Source organism: Colias eurytheme, chromosome 7, assembly GCF_061535395.1.
Source record: "Colias eurytheme isolate Ceu_HAF_F1 chromosome 7, ilColEury1 Martin Lab GWU primary, whole genome shotgun sequence".
Taxonomy (NCBI): domain Eukaryota; kingdom Metazoa; phylum Arthropoda; class Insecta; order Lepidoptera; family Pieridae; genus Colias; species Colias eurytheme.
The window spans coordinates 6,288,598-6,303,771 of record NC_142986.1 but is presented as its reverse complement, the minus strand read 5'-3'; the positions used below and the strand labels follow the sequence as shown (position 1 = coordinate 6,303,771).

The 15,174-nt window shown below is 32.8% G+C and overlaps 1 protein-coding gene across 1 annotated transcript in view; it reads left to right on the top strand.

The window, feature by feature from the left end:
• LOC149907083 (uncharacterized) overlaps positions 1-11,448 on the top strand; it is a 39,334-nt gene extending 27,886 nt beyond the window's left edge. The window contains exons 2-4 of the mRNA XM_090104149.1: positions 5,185-5,244; positions 8,868-8,942; positions 9,031-11,448. Coding sequence (XP_089960275.1) covers positions 5,185-5,244; positions 8,868-8,942; positions 9,031-10,029 — 1,134 coding nt within the window. The 3' untranslated portion in view covers positions 10,030-11,448. The remainder of the gene's footprint in view (positions 1-5,184; positions 5,245-8,867; positions 8,943-9,030) is intronic.
• The last annotated feature ends 3,726 nt before the right edge of the window (positions 11,449-15,174 follow it).

The following is a 15,174-nucleotide window of genomic DNA, read 5'->3' as shown; positions in this document are numbered from 1 at the left end:
GGCAGCATGTGTATAATTCAGGACTGATAAACGCCATTATGATCGTTATTAAGAGACATATAAATATTATCCAAGTTTTGTTCGATACTAACATTGTTCGTCGCTTTGTTGCGATACACTAATGAATTCCTACACACGTCTACGATATCGAATGACATTTTATAGCCGTGTTCGCGAGATAAAATTGTAAGGGTCTGGAGTGTAAAAAGTAGGGAAAAAGGAATCCATGTCGATACGATTGGCCTGCGTACTGCGAGCGGGTACCAGTTCATATTTTATGAAAAATTCATATCATGCCGGGGACTAATGATGTCGATGTCATCTTTTATTGCTAACGGGGACGTATATTTCATTAATCGGTCATATTCGTTTCTGCGCTCTGAGGTTTCGCTGATAAAAATAAAAATCAAGTGCCGCATGTATGAAAGATCATCTTGCGAACGACTGGACAGAATTGACCGCTTTTTATGGTTTTAGTAATTGTGAGGACGAGGTTTATCGGAAAATTATCTTGATAATTTCTTCAAGGGTAGTCGTTAAGACTATGTAGTAGGATAGTGATGATAAAAACCTGCTTAATATAACATAAAACGTTGCGTAAAAAATATACTTTGTAGAATATATTCCATATAAAATTGAGTCAAATAAACTCCCAGTTACTTCAAATAGTAAATACGTATCCGAATACGATTTATCACTTTATTTTAGCGACTCGATATCCAATAACCTAGTTTCGAGTAAGAACACGGTTTGGACCAGTAATTCAATTTCTACTTGTAAAAACGCTCTCGGTAATAGAGTTTACCTTTAGATCAAATAAAATAACAAGTGGCGTACGCTCGGTATAGGACACATTAAGTACACTTTACAAGGGATTTCTCAAATCAGTTAAGTCTATTATATTGAACACTTTTAGTCGTTGAAAAATTGGAACGGATTTGTAGATACTTTACGTTTCAATTGTTTGTAAAAGATTTTGGTAGGAACAGAATTATACCTTAGGAGGTTTGGACCATATTTTATACAATACTTACAATTCTATATTATTATGTACCTAGTACTACATGCTTTACCTACATCTAGGTAATTTTGGTACCATTTTAAAACGTACATTTTTTAGTATAAATTTATGTAAAATACTCAAATTTATAGGCAAGTAAAGAAAGATTCTCTTGGTACTGAAAATTTCATATATATTTTCACATAACTGTCTTATTGCGAAGTTTGTAAGACGTTAATACTAGTATATGGGGATCCAAATCCTGTTCATACAAACGACCTTTCCTTTCAGTTACTTAATACATACCTTGTTCCTATAAAATACTTTCTATTTTAGAAACACTCGTATATTCTGCTTGAATTTAATTTACGCTACACAATGTTAACCAACAATCAATCAAATTTTAACAATTAAAGTGCAGGATATTATTATAATTCCACATCTTATCATTTGAAGCGATGTTACACAATCTTCGAAATTATACTAGCTCGATTTACATAGATAAACAACGGAATGGAAACCAAACAATCACATTCGAATTAACATTCAAATTATAAAATGATAATTTGAATTAGATACATCGTCGGTATCATTATTTGTACAAAGGTTCCTGCCCTTCTATATCAAACGAATGAGAACCTTGTTTCGAGGTAGCATCGCGGTCGGTGTATCACGAGAAAATTACATTTTTTCTTCGCCATTTGGCGCGCTAGCTTAGATTGTATTTTATCTTTATGCGAAATCATAATTCATGATGTTTTTGCTCACTCGAGGCTGTTATACGTTTAACGTTCCCACCCATATCTCCGCACAAGATATACTATTGTTTATTTTATTAAGCTAGATAAGTTCCATCGCGAAACTATTCAAGGCAAAAAGATTTCATTGGCGACATGCCATATCTTGTTCGGCATAAATTACTTTTACGCATCAGTATGTAGGAACTATTTGAACGTTTGCTTAGCACGTTTTGTGAGGCATTCGGGCCTCGTTGACCCCCAAGAGCGTTAGCTACCCACAAAACGAAATGATAAATGAAGATCATCGGTAGTTACGCGTTACATAAACGTTGATAGATTGATTGTAAACGGCCGTGTGTGCCCATCGATCGATTAATTCTCCGAGTACAGCCCCGGGTCTCTATAAACGATTATATTTAATGGCTTTCAAATTTTAAGTGTTGCCTTATCCTGAACCATTTAAAAATGTACCGTATACATTATGTTCCTTTAACGACGTTAATAGAAGACTTAGAATATTAACTTTGACGGGCGCAGCTAAGATCCCTAAAGCAATCTAAAACTTAAATGAATATTACATAATTCAAGAGCGGTTGAAATGTTTAAACCATTTTTCTCGAGCGTCGTCCGCTAAGTCAAACATAGAAGATAAATTAAATAATACTCAATAAATGTTTGATGAACAAAGGTAATCTGAGTCGGCATCTAACATAAATATACCGTTCGGCCACACCACACTGATTTCGATCACCGTCATTCATTATTCACTTACTTCCCTTTGCTGTGCCGAAGTGTATTCATCACTTTTGTTTTGTTTAACTTTCATATTTTGTTCTGTTCGAGTCGTGCGATACAATACTGGTAATAATTGAATTGGTTAAAAGTTCTCAGTTCGAGTACTTGGAAAGGCGGAAGTCGATCGCTTATCTCTATGCCGCATTTTTGATGGCAAAGCAAATGTCAAACGATATTATTAAAGTGAAATTGTTTATTGTTTCTTAATGAGATCTGTTCCGTAACAAAGATAATTTTAATCGCGACGGAAATCAGAAAGTAAAAATGCAAAAAAGGCATTCGAGATTTCAGAAATACGCATTTCTTGTCATGTGTTATCATTACGCTCGCATCTTTAATGTTCTTGAATTATATTTACACATCACAATGACCTGTTTGCTTGCCACTCCACGCTAAAAAAAGGTAATGTAATTTTCTTTATAAATAGCATGAGCGCTCTCGTACATTTTTTGTTATCATTAGTTGACGTGAAATAACACATCGGTCGCGTAGTATCGTGCTCGAAAAAAATAAATTGTGTGAAAAATTACTTTGATTACATCTAATAACGGACGGACTCGTTTGATGGCCACTGGTAGACATTAGCGTCATTAGCTGCAATGATAGTGACCTACACGAGGAATTTTTACCTACATTACAGTACTTTCATATAGACAGATTTATTATATGCATTAGTATGCAATTGCAGAGAGTTGTGATTGTACCTAGAGTCTAGACTCTACAATGATAGTTTTATACACTGATGATATTATTTTATTATTTTCCAATTAGAGATGAATACCTAATATTACGCTTACTTTAATTATTCTAAATTCAAAACTCACGTTGACTTCTGAACGATTTGTTAGAAAAAAAATGTAAACGGTCCGAGTCATCGTGACCTTTCTTAAAAGCATTTATAAAACTCTCCATCACGTTGATGGTTTTGACAAGATGGATGCCACTGTATCCCATTTTGTCCCCACCGCCTATCAAGCAATTAAAACGACGACGGTAGGCAGATGCCTTTCTGTTATCAAATACATTACTGACTTTTTTCTCATATTAAACCCTCTCGACTTAGATAACGAGTAATGTATTCGTTCTGAGAATAATTAAACGTTCATTTTTATATAGTTTAAATATAAGTGCGATACTAATTAAGAATTCGAAAGTTCATTATGTTTTTGTATTTGTTGGTATTGAATAGTCATTACGGAGTCAATAGACTTTTTGTAAACAATTTCAATACTTGACGCGATGGCTATAGCAACTTTTATTAACAGTACCTTGATTGTGAGCATGGTTGTTTAGAAATTTTCCATTCATTAAAATGTCATGTTTTATTATAACGTTGAAAGCGATTTCGTATTTCTATTGAGGTCTATGTAAGAAGTTTACGTACGTTTAAAACAACTGAAATGGAGTATTGTTTGTACGCAAGATACTCGTCAGTTTGAAACACTGGAACTCGAGGGTTCTTATTTTATGTGAGTTGTATAAAGTTCATCTTCTCAAAGATAAAACCGCAAGACGGACTTAAAGGCTAGTCGTGGCACTTTGCGGTTAGAATGTAAGGATAAACTGTATCATATACTTGTATGAGTGCATTGCCTTCTCTTGGTGCTTTTACTTGATAGATAAATTGTAGCCGAAATGTTTATGAAATTGAAATATTATATTTTAGGCAGGCGTTTTTTCAGTGAACTAAATTTTCATTCTTCGAATACCTAATATATATATCTATTATGTAATATGAATCAAGAATTATGAAATATCGATAACCAAATACATAAAGAAGCATGACAAAAGTCGGGTTGAACTTTAAATAGTATTAGTAGTAGTAGAGTACTTTTTCGCTGACCTAAAGAAGTGAAATGTATACTCAATATATCTCCTGCATTTTATTTAAAATATAAATAGAATATAATTAATATTGAACGTGGAGATTCATGTAAATAATTATTTTTGTTTTAAATACATAACCCAAGTGCATTTGCATTTCAGAAATCCATATCGTTCTGGCACTTTATGATAATTATACTGTATAATGCACATTTCAATAATAAATCTCTTTTCAATGGTATGTAAGTTTAATATAAATGTCAATTGACTTGTTTTTGTGAATGTACTGCGTTTCTATTGTTTGCAATAGGTACATTTGTATCAATTACTAAATAATTTTCTACATGACGTATTTGAAGTATGACAATTATGGCTTGAATATTGTTATGTATGCCTCTAAATTATATGTAATTATCTACAAGTGAAGGCTAAGGGAAAGTGAAGAATGATTCACGACAAGTATGCTTTTCGAAATGCTATGCGTTTTAATTTTATGTTGGTATGGAAATGTCCTGGCTGCAAATATGCAATTATAGTTATAGGCTGTAAAAAGATTTTTAATACTCAAATTAAAGATAAAATTACCTTTTTCTTTGTTTATCTTATTGTAATTGCTTTAATTGTGTAGCAAAGCAACGAATAACATTGAATCCATCAAACTAATTTGCAATTGTAACACGAGATGGTTTTACCTGGAGATTTAATTTAACGTTAATTTATTTTACGTTTATGATTTGGCCGTTTCACTGGATTTATTTTAACACATAACCCTAAATAAAATGCATATAAAAAGATAATTAACCCGACTGAATGTTTTGTTCGCAGTTTGCGGCGCCTCGGCCCGGTGGGGAGTCATCGTGTTTGCAAGGCCCCGACTGTTTTATGGTATGTATTAAATTTAACAATGAAGATAGTATTATTCCTTTATTTTTAAAACTGGAGACGCATCATTAATCATAATTAATAAGCCTGCTTGAATTGCTTCTGTGGTCGCTATAAGAGTTAAGCTGCCGGCGTCGGCAGTATTTGTTGACCAACTGTTTCCATAATTTTCTTTGTAAAAGGCTGAATGCATAATATAATGTTAACTCTTATAATCGCATGGATATATCAACCAAGCCTGTTAAAAAATTAAACATAGAAACGAAAGTACATTTTGGCTAGAATATATTAGTAGGTAGGTATTACTAGAATTAAATATTATACAAATCATTATTTACATCTTTTACCCAATAAACATCATACATGTGTGTATCTCGAAGTAAATTTGCAATTCATAGTTGCAAAATATGTAGCTAGTTTCTCAATAAAATTACCGCAGTCAATAATCGTTATGCGTTGACATTAACGTAGATTTTATTACGTTCTTATATTAACCGAACTACTCCCTAACATTAAAGCAATCGTAACATTTTAATGACTCCACTAACCAATTTAGCGGATCAGCAAATATGTAGTAATATTTTACTGGCAGTGTCATATATTATACGTACTCAGAAGTCGCGCACAAACGCAAAGCCGTCAAAGCAACTCAATCATAACTTAGTTAAATCAATAAAATTAACTTCAAACGCACCGCGGATTCCAAGCGACAGAACGTTTTGTCAATAGCAGTAATTAATAATCGGGGTTTGCCGGTTCTTATAATTATTAAAGCTTACTGAGGCGAGAGTGGGCGTCAAGTTAACGTCAACTCCAACTATAGTCCTTTTCACCTATGATGATTCCTGTGACACTTCATCGTGTTCCGAATTACGAATTTTATGTTTAAAAAGTCAAAATAATTTTAGTGCATAATATTTTTATTTTATGGCGGCATTATTACCAAAAATATAAAAATGAAACATCTAAAGCTTATAAATCAAAAACAGTATTGTTTAGTTTAATATAATGAAAAATAAAATAAAATAACACAAAAATATAATACCTACGCAATTCGTGTACATGAAATGGATCGTTGAAAAATCATAGAGTTGGAAAATCATATAATCGGCGCCCATCTTGTGATCGTTTGTCAATCGAGTCAATCGTCTGTACGAGTGCGACAGCCTTGTATACAAGTTGCATTTTTATATTGATACTTTACGTGGTATTCTGTTATTGTTACTAATAATTGTTATTGTTGACTTTTTGTTGCTGTTGTTTGCTAAGTTTTCTTAGTTAATTGTTGGCGAAATGCCGAAAAAACTAATTTTGGTACTTTATTCAAATCGATTTCATTTCCATATAGAATATTATCGATTATCGGAAACAATTGATACGATTTCATTAACCGACATCTCTACACGTGTCAAAAATCGATGTGTCACAGAAATCATCTTAGGTGGAAAGGACTATAATGAGTGTTTCCAATGACAAATGTTTGAGCTAGCCATCACAGGGATTCTACTAGATGTCACGTCACCCGAACGCTGGCGATTGTTACACTAATGAGAGATATTTGTCATCGACGTAAGCTATTTTATGATTAATTAATCTTCGTTCAGTCCGTAACTCAATAATATAACTAGAAAATCTCTCAAAATGGTCTTATAATATGCTTTGATATTAAAAGGTTTACAACAGTTTCTATGAACCAAAATACGCAGATCCAAATGTTATTAAAAGATTCCCTTTGTATTTGCGGCTGTCGGTAAAGTAATTCTATTTTTCAACGTTTTGTTGGTCGTAACGAGCGTGTCCCAATTCCAAAAGTAATGACATAGTCCAGGAGGAATCGGCGCATGAGTACCGAAAACTATTCCACCTCAATTTTTTTACGTGATCCTCTTCAAATTGCCCTACTGATGATATAAATGCATGTTGCCATGGGGCAACCCGGTGCCATATTGTTTAAACCGAAATTGTTTAAACAATTGCAAGGAATTGTTATTTTTCAACCGGACAAATTTTTTTTATATTTTTTATCGAAATACCAATAAAAAAGGTCCAATTACTTTTCACGATAAAGTTAATATTTTCAAAGATATGAATTTTTTAAGGTTTGAAAAATCTCAAATTTGGGTACTTTCGACCCATGAAAAATATATTTAAAAAAAAAATAATATATAAGTAATATTTTTTTTTCAATTCTCTATACAATAGTTAATAATATTGTTAATAGAGATTTAAGAAAATTTCATTGTTTATATCTGTTTTTTAATTGTTAACTTCGCGCGCTCACAAATAATATAAGTTGCATACTTCTATGTGGTTGTGATTCAGAAGACTGTAAGAATATAATATATAAAAATAATATTGATAATAAATAAATACTTATTTTTAAATCTTGTTTTATTATTTCATACTTCTCCATCTATAACTTTCGTTTGAAGAAGTTATTCAATGTAATTAATAAGGTAAAAGACCTAGTTATTGACACTTTAAATTTTATTTTAGTTAAAAAAAAAACAAATCAATTCTAATAAATTAATAAATATAATTTTTGAATTAAAAATTTTAAGATCTTTGGTTTTTTGAGAACATTTCATTCTTTTAATTAAAATCAAATTGCGAGTGTCAAACAACTAGGCCAGTGTCAATAACTGGGTCTTTTACCTTACTTGCTGTTTCAATAACAAAAAAGTAATATAAACTGACAAAAAAGTAATTTTAATTACATGTTTCAATTTATGCTTAAATAACTTTAAAAAAATTGATTTCAGAAAAAAATATATAAGAAACAAATTGTAGACAATTTAATTATTAATAAGATTGCTCTCTTTAGAAATCTTGATAAAGTTGATAGTTTTTAAGATAAATGATAAATAATGATTCAAGACACAGAGAGGCCGATGCAGCGCATGAGTAAGAGAGAGACGGCGATACTTAAAGGTAAGCGGCGCGTACTTGTGAGCGCGCGAAGTTAACAATTAAAAAACAGATATAAACAATGAAATTTTCTTAAATCTCTATTAACAATATTATTAACTATTGTATAGAGAATTGAAAAAAAAATATTACTTATATATTATTTTTTTTTTAAATATATTTTTCATGGGTCGAAAGTACCCAAATTTGAGATTTTTCAAACCTTAAAAAATTCATATCTTTGAAAATATTAACTTTATCGTGAAAAGTAATTGGACCTTTTTTATTGGTATTTCGATAAAAAATATAAAAAAAATTTGTCCGGTTGAAAAATAACAATTCCTTGCAATTGTTTAAACAATTTCGGTTTAAACAATATGGCACCGGGTTGCCCCATGGCAACATGCATTTATATCATCAGTAGGGCAATTTGAAGAGGATCACGTAAAAAAATTGAGGTGGAATAGTTTTCGGTACTCATGCGCCGATTCCTCCTGGACTAACAGACGATCGTATCAACACGCGACGCGCAAGCTATCCGATACCTAACAATTTGACAGAGGCCTGTTATTTTGTTTATACTCAAGAGGAAATAACTGCTGATGTGATAATTATTTTAGTCTTTAGAAAAGTGAATAAGAAAAAATCATTCTCTGTATTATTCTTGTAATGTTATTTGTATTCCTGATTATAAACTAATGAAATATTTTTTGTTACAGTGCTGGGAAAACTGCGAATTGCTTCAATCAAACTATCAAGTGTGGGGAGCAGTTTGTGATGAGCAAGACATTTGTGTAAGTATCTTTATATTAATGTTTTAATTGTTACGTTTAAGTTTAAGTTTAATATTTCGCAATGTACTAATTGGGTCGTTTTTTACAGTTCCCTGGCTGCAAGGTTGCTTGTGAATTCCACGCTGAAGCAGCAAGAGCTTCCCAGACCCAGCCTGTCATCCACACAAAAGGCGAAGGGGTAATGCGAGTGAGCGGTGCGCTTGCTCGCTGGCCCCCGCCGGCTCCAAGGGCAGCTTCCAGGCCTACTCCGTTCGTGTATGTCGTAATGCGCCGAGCAGCTGAAGGCCCGTGGAGGCAAATTATTCAAACGCAGGCCCTAGCCACCAGAGTACCTTCCAATAACGAAGGCGCTTTACTGCGTGTACTGGTCGTCGATCCTCTAGGACTCGTTACAATTTACAGCCCAGATGAAACATGGGTTGCTCACGATAGCAACACATCTAATCACGATGAACACAAATGGATATTAAAAGAAATTTCACTTATTCACCAAAAAGTTCTTGTCATCGGTGAAATCGCATGGGAACCGAGAATAACAAGAGGTGTATATCTTGTAACGTGGGAGGTAGATGGAGGTGGATTAAAAGGAAATCTATTCACAGATTCTACAAGAGTAACGTTATCTTTATGGCCCGATACCATTTATCATATCCAAGTAGAACTCGTTTCTCGTACACCCGGTGTTGATAATGAAAAGTCGGAAACGATGACAATTGATACAAGTCGTGCGCAACGTGTTTCAACTGAAAGCGTTCAAGATGTCGAAGTTAGTGAAGGTGACCGACTGATGTCTGTTCTTGTAAGTTCAATGAGAGGAGAGCGGGTCCCGGAGAGGGCCCCAGACTCTGAGCTAGTTCTTGGGTGTTTATCCGCAATGGTTGCTTTTGGATTAGCTGTACTAGCGGCTATTATTTGGAGGCGACGGCGGCGCGGTACATTTCCAGGCACCAACGTCTATGTTGGATCCTCGTCTGTTCTAAAGAGAAAATTAGTGGAAGATTTTACACCTACTTCTCATTGTTTTCAACCTGTACTAGCTCCAGAAACACCCACTAACGAACCCGCTTCTAGGGATGTCGTAGTGTGACGTCATAGCTATGAAATGTTGGCAATAGAAGATCGGGCATTCAGTTCCTAAAGAGTATGGACTTAATAGTTTGAAGAGTAGATGCAACCGTGCTAATGTCAGTAAGTCAAGGATTTTCGAATGTGATAAAATTAAATTAGTTTGAACTTGTGAGAGTTGTGGTGGTGCGGATATCTGTGACTTTTATTTTTTGTGATTTATATTACTCTGTGCGTTGAAAATCACTGTACCAGCAACTATAAAATCATACTATATAAATTTTGTATGTAGTTTTAGAAAAATTGTAAATTTAAAAATTGTACTTATAAATGTATTTATGAAATCACAGTAAGGACAACACCAGGAATCTTAGATGTAAATATATTAAGGCTAAGCGATATATCTTTTTATGAATAATAATTGAATTTGTGTGTTGTAAATATTTTATAGGTGTTAAATATTTGCACCGTTTCTTTGTATTGTGCCGTGTGCAAAATCAAAGACTATGTAATATTACGTGCTGTTCTTAACTTTGTCTATGGTTCGTAGAGATTTTACGCTGTGGTATGGTTTTCTGCTAAACGTGTTTGATATGCCATAAATAAAGCTATGTTATTAAACACAAACCGAAGGTAAAGCCGGAGTCAAACAGTCTTATTACTGAATAAAAAATATGTATATACTTAGTTACTACACTAGTACTTTAGTACTAAAATATTATTGGTAATTTGATAAATGAGAAAAAATGGATGACGTCTTAAAGTTGGTACAATAATTGTTTCCGGTGTTATATATTCGAATTATTTATCACATTAGTTGTTTTATAAGTCATTAAAATGTAAAATTTACGTTGTAATAAATTCGTTTATAAACATGACTTCCTTCGGTTTGTGTTTCCTTAACAACACTATTCTTACCTATTATCAGTATCAGGATCTTATCATCGTTTCAATAGAATAGACGTCCTAATATAGGACCTATATATAGGTCTTCTTCTTCAGCAATAAATACTTGTACGTGTTTGTAAATATGAAGGATCTATTGTAAAAATTGTAACAGAGAAAGTATATTTTTCTTGAAGGCGACAGAAAATTTATCTAATATTAATACCGAGTTTTTAATATATAACTATATTAAAACGATACTCATATCGTTTAGATTAGCCAGTCAGTTACTCCTTGTATTGTTGCTGTAGAAATTTGTTTAAAGTCGATGTTAGCTTTGACAACTTACTTATCTTGTTTTTTCGTAGCGTGAAAAGTTAAAAGCCAAAAGTATTTTGTGTTGTAAACAAATATTTTGGTTTTCCCATGACCAAATTCATATTAGAGTTAGGCTTAGTTAAATTAATTTATTTTAACCTTCATCCGAATTTGTAAATAGTTGCTAATTGATGAAGCTACACTTTAATAAGTATAAATAAATATGTCTGCCAAATTATATGTTCTTTTTCATTTTGATCCCACTTTGTATTATTTAAATTCCTATTCAAAAATAATTTTAATAATGTTGAAACGTATAAGAAAGAACAGCATAATCTAATTTAGTGCCATATCACACTAGCGGATTGCGAGCGGTTTCAAAGCGGAGCGGGTGCGCAACGAATACGTTGCGGGCGCGCAACGAACACGCCGCGGTTGCGCAGCGAATTCGTTGCGGACGCGTCATTTTGTATACTCTCGCACAAAAGCCAGCCCTTCCGCCTTGCCTAACTTCCATTCAATATTTCCATCGTTTCTGTAGCACTCAATTTTTTAACCGTACTGTGGAAATGCACTTACTTAACAGTTAACTAAAGATGTAATAACAACTGGAGTTGTTAAAAAAAGGTGCTATAAAATTGAATTACTAGGACTTTTAGAATGTACCATACATTCCAAAAGTATGTAACGACTGACCAGTATAATCTCTCCCATAGCAACGTATGTTATAAAGAGATTTTGTGAACCTAATTATGAGCAAAGTGATAGTGAGTTGCTGGTTGCTTGATAAAATTTTCTATTCACTGCTATTTATCTAATAATAAGATAGCCCTGTTTTAGTTAAGGAGCTTTAACATTTATTTCACTAATGAACTTTCTTAATGAGCAATTAAGTTATCTGATTGCATTTCGACCAAGATTTAATAGATAAAACAATACCCTAAACATTAACATGTTATGAAACTCGTAAAAAATAATGATCTCATAATTATTATACTATCACAAGTTATAAGTAACAACCAGCACGGATTCCATTTTGTTAATGAGTGTACATGACTGCGACGTAAACGTTGCGCATCTGCCACGCGTCCGCAACGAATTCGCTGCGCAACCGCAACGTATTCGTTGCGCACCCGCTCCGCTTTGAAACCGCTCGCAATCCGCTAGTGTGATATGTCACTTAAAGTACGGTTGGCATTATTTTATTATAGTAGAGCCATTTTAATAGGCAACATTTGACAGTTCAACAAAATTCAACAACGTAACCTAGTAACCACGACATAGAATAACATGATAGTTCGTTTTGTTAGAACTGCACATTTGTTTAACTTTTTTCAATTACGATTACATATTTATAATAATAATGACCGATACAAGTAATTTTAGGATTTGATTTTACCGATAAACCATTCTAAACATAATAAACAATTTCTGATTTAAAGAACTGACGTCGCTACAATTTTGTGTCAATAAACCTTTTTTCTTTTTAAATACCAGAGACGTTACTCTAAAAATCGAAATCTGACATCTAGAATCGAATGCATTGATTACTTGGGAATAAAAATTATCATAAATTATTGACATGTGTTTCAAGTTCGATTGACAAATGTTTCAAGTCCGTATCGATTAATTCACTTTAATCGATGTTTTTAAGCAGGTTACCACCCTATGAAGATAAAATTGATAGACGACAAATGTTGCCTATTAAATTGGCTCTACTATAGCATATTTAAAACGGCAAATAGATATTATATAGAAAGAAAAGCAGATTGTGAGGCGTAACTTGTACTCATGACTTTTTATTTATAATGTTTACAATTTATTATTCATTCACACGGTAACTAAATTCTTATAAAAATAGCATAATAATCACAGATTCTCACATACACAATAACAATTACGAAAAAGAGAAAATATATAGAGCAAGTGATCATTTATTAAATTTATGTTGAATATGGCCGAGCTATTAATACACAAAGCGATTTATACTGGCGTAATATTAATTACACTACATTCAATTTGCTAATCACTATATAGCGAGAATAAATCAGTAATCAAATATAATTATTATGAACAAATATTGACAAACAGATTTAGCGGTTGTTTAGTAGAAATCCTAAAGAATTAATAGAATTTACGTTTGAGTAGAAATTTTTTTCTTTCTTTCCTTTCTGCATTGAGTTAATAGTTACAAGAATTATTGAAAACCACATTTTAAAAAAAGTTCACACAATGTTTTATTGAAAATAAAAATGAATATTAACTAAAAGGTTTAACGGTACTCAGAAGGGAATGCGTTTGGGCATCATTTGACAGGCCGGGATAAAACGACCATTGTTCTGGGATTAGCGTCAACGTATTGTCAACATTCGGTGGTCAAACAAAACGTCACGTTATACGGAACCCCTTTAATTGTAGACTCAGACGTACTTAATTACTTATCCTAAAATGGCTTAAAGAAACGGGGCTTTGCTTGTTTTATTGTAGAGGGAAAAATCTGGGATACGATTTTGGTATTTTGTAACAAGTCTAACAATCGTTTTTGGTATGTGTATATATTTTTTTCTTTTAAATTTAATATTCAGTGTTTTAGTTGCATTGACTAGAATCTTATGATGATTTTGCTAAAACGCTTCATTGCACTTCACAACTAAAGAAGCTTAAATATAAAGACCACCTAAAAATACTAGATTCCATTTCGGCAAGCAAAATCACAAATATTCAATCAACTGGAAACGCCGTCAAAGACCACCTATCTTGCCGTTTAACTATCGATATAAGCTTTAAAATCAAACTTGCCTTTACAATTTTATGACAAAATATCTTTCCAAGAATGTACCCATGCCGCTTACGTACAAACAAAAACTGGGTCGTATCTTCTTAAAAGCCAATTAACTCAATCCATTAAGCTAATCGGCGTGAGCCACCGACAATGTGATTATGAAGGTCATTCGAAAATGCAAATGGAAGGAAGCTCTTTTATAAATTACGTGTAAACGGTAGATAACCCGCGCGTTCGAAGTTTAATAGACCAAATTCGTGTTCCTATCCCCATAAATCAAGTTCCGAGATTAGATATCGAGATTTTGTTTTTACTTATTCTAATCGAAGGTGAATTATAAAATCAATTTAGATAAGTCTTTGAAATCGACTAACAGCCATTAATTTTCATTAACAAAAGCGATGTTTGTACTGGAAATGATATACAGTACGTATGTCTATTTTAGTTATTTTCTTCGTCCACGGTCATATAAAGCATTTGCTCATAAATAACGGGAAAATAGAAGGTGAACGCTCCCACAAGGATCCTTTCGGGAGCGGCCAAAGCATTCTTTTAAGATTTATTGCAGAACTTGAACACATTTCTGGTTCCCCATGTAACTTTCGTGTTCAATAGTCCCTCAAATTTGAATACTTTTGCCTCACATTTAATTGCGAATACTTTTACTATGCGCGGACTCAAATATTAGTTTGAATTTTTATTTGGACAGCTTTGAAAACTTTCCATTTTGTGCTTTCAATTTCAGGATCGTGTCTTTAATCTAGAATATTCGGGGAAAATGCAATGTTTCTATTGAGTAATAAATTTCAGTTCAAACTAATGTTTGTCTATTATTATATAAGTATAAGGATATTGCATGAAATGATGCGTCTTTATAAAAATATAGGCCTTTTTTATGGGTTACGCATTATCGGGTAGATATATTTATTCACATAATAAATAATATTTGCTATATAACAATTAACTATGACGTCGTGTAGTCGTGTCGTAACCTTTACTAATATTCTTCATGTAATGTTGTATCACATATCAAAGTACATATATTCATTTGTGGGGTCGAAACAAAATGGCTAACAGATCGGCTTTATTAATAGTCCAGCAGATAATATCCACACGTAATACACATGAATCATACAATATCGGCGATACTGTGTCATCGCAAACGCTTTTTCAAACAGATAA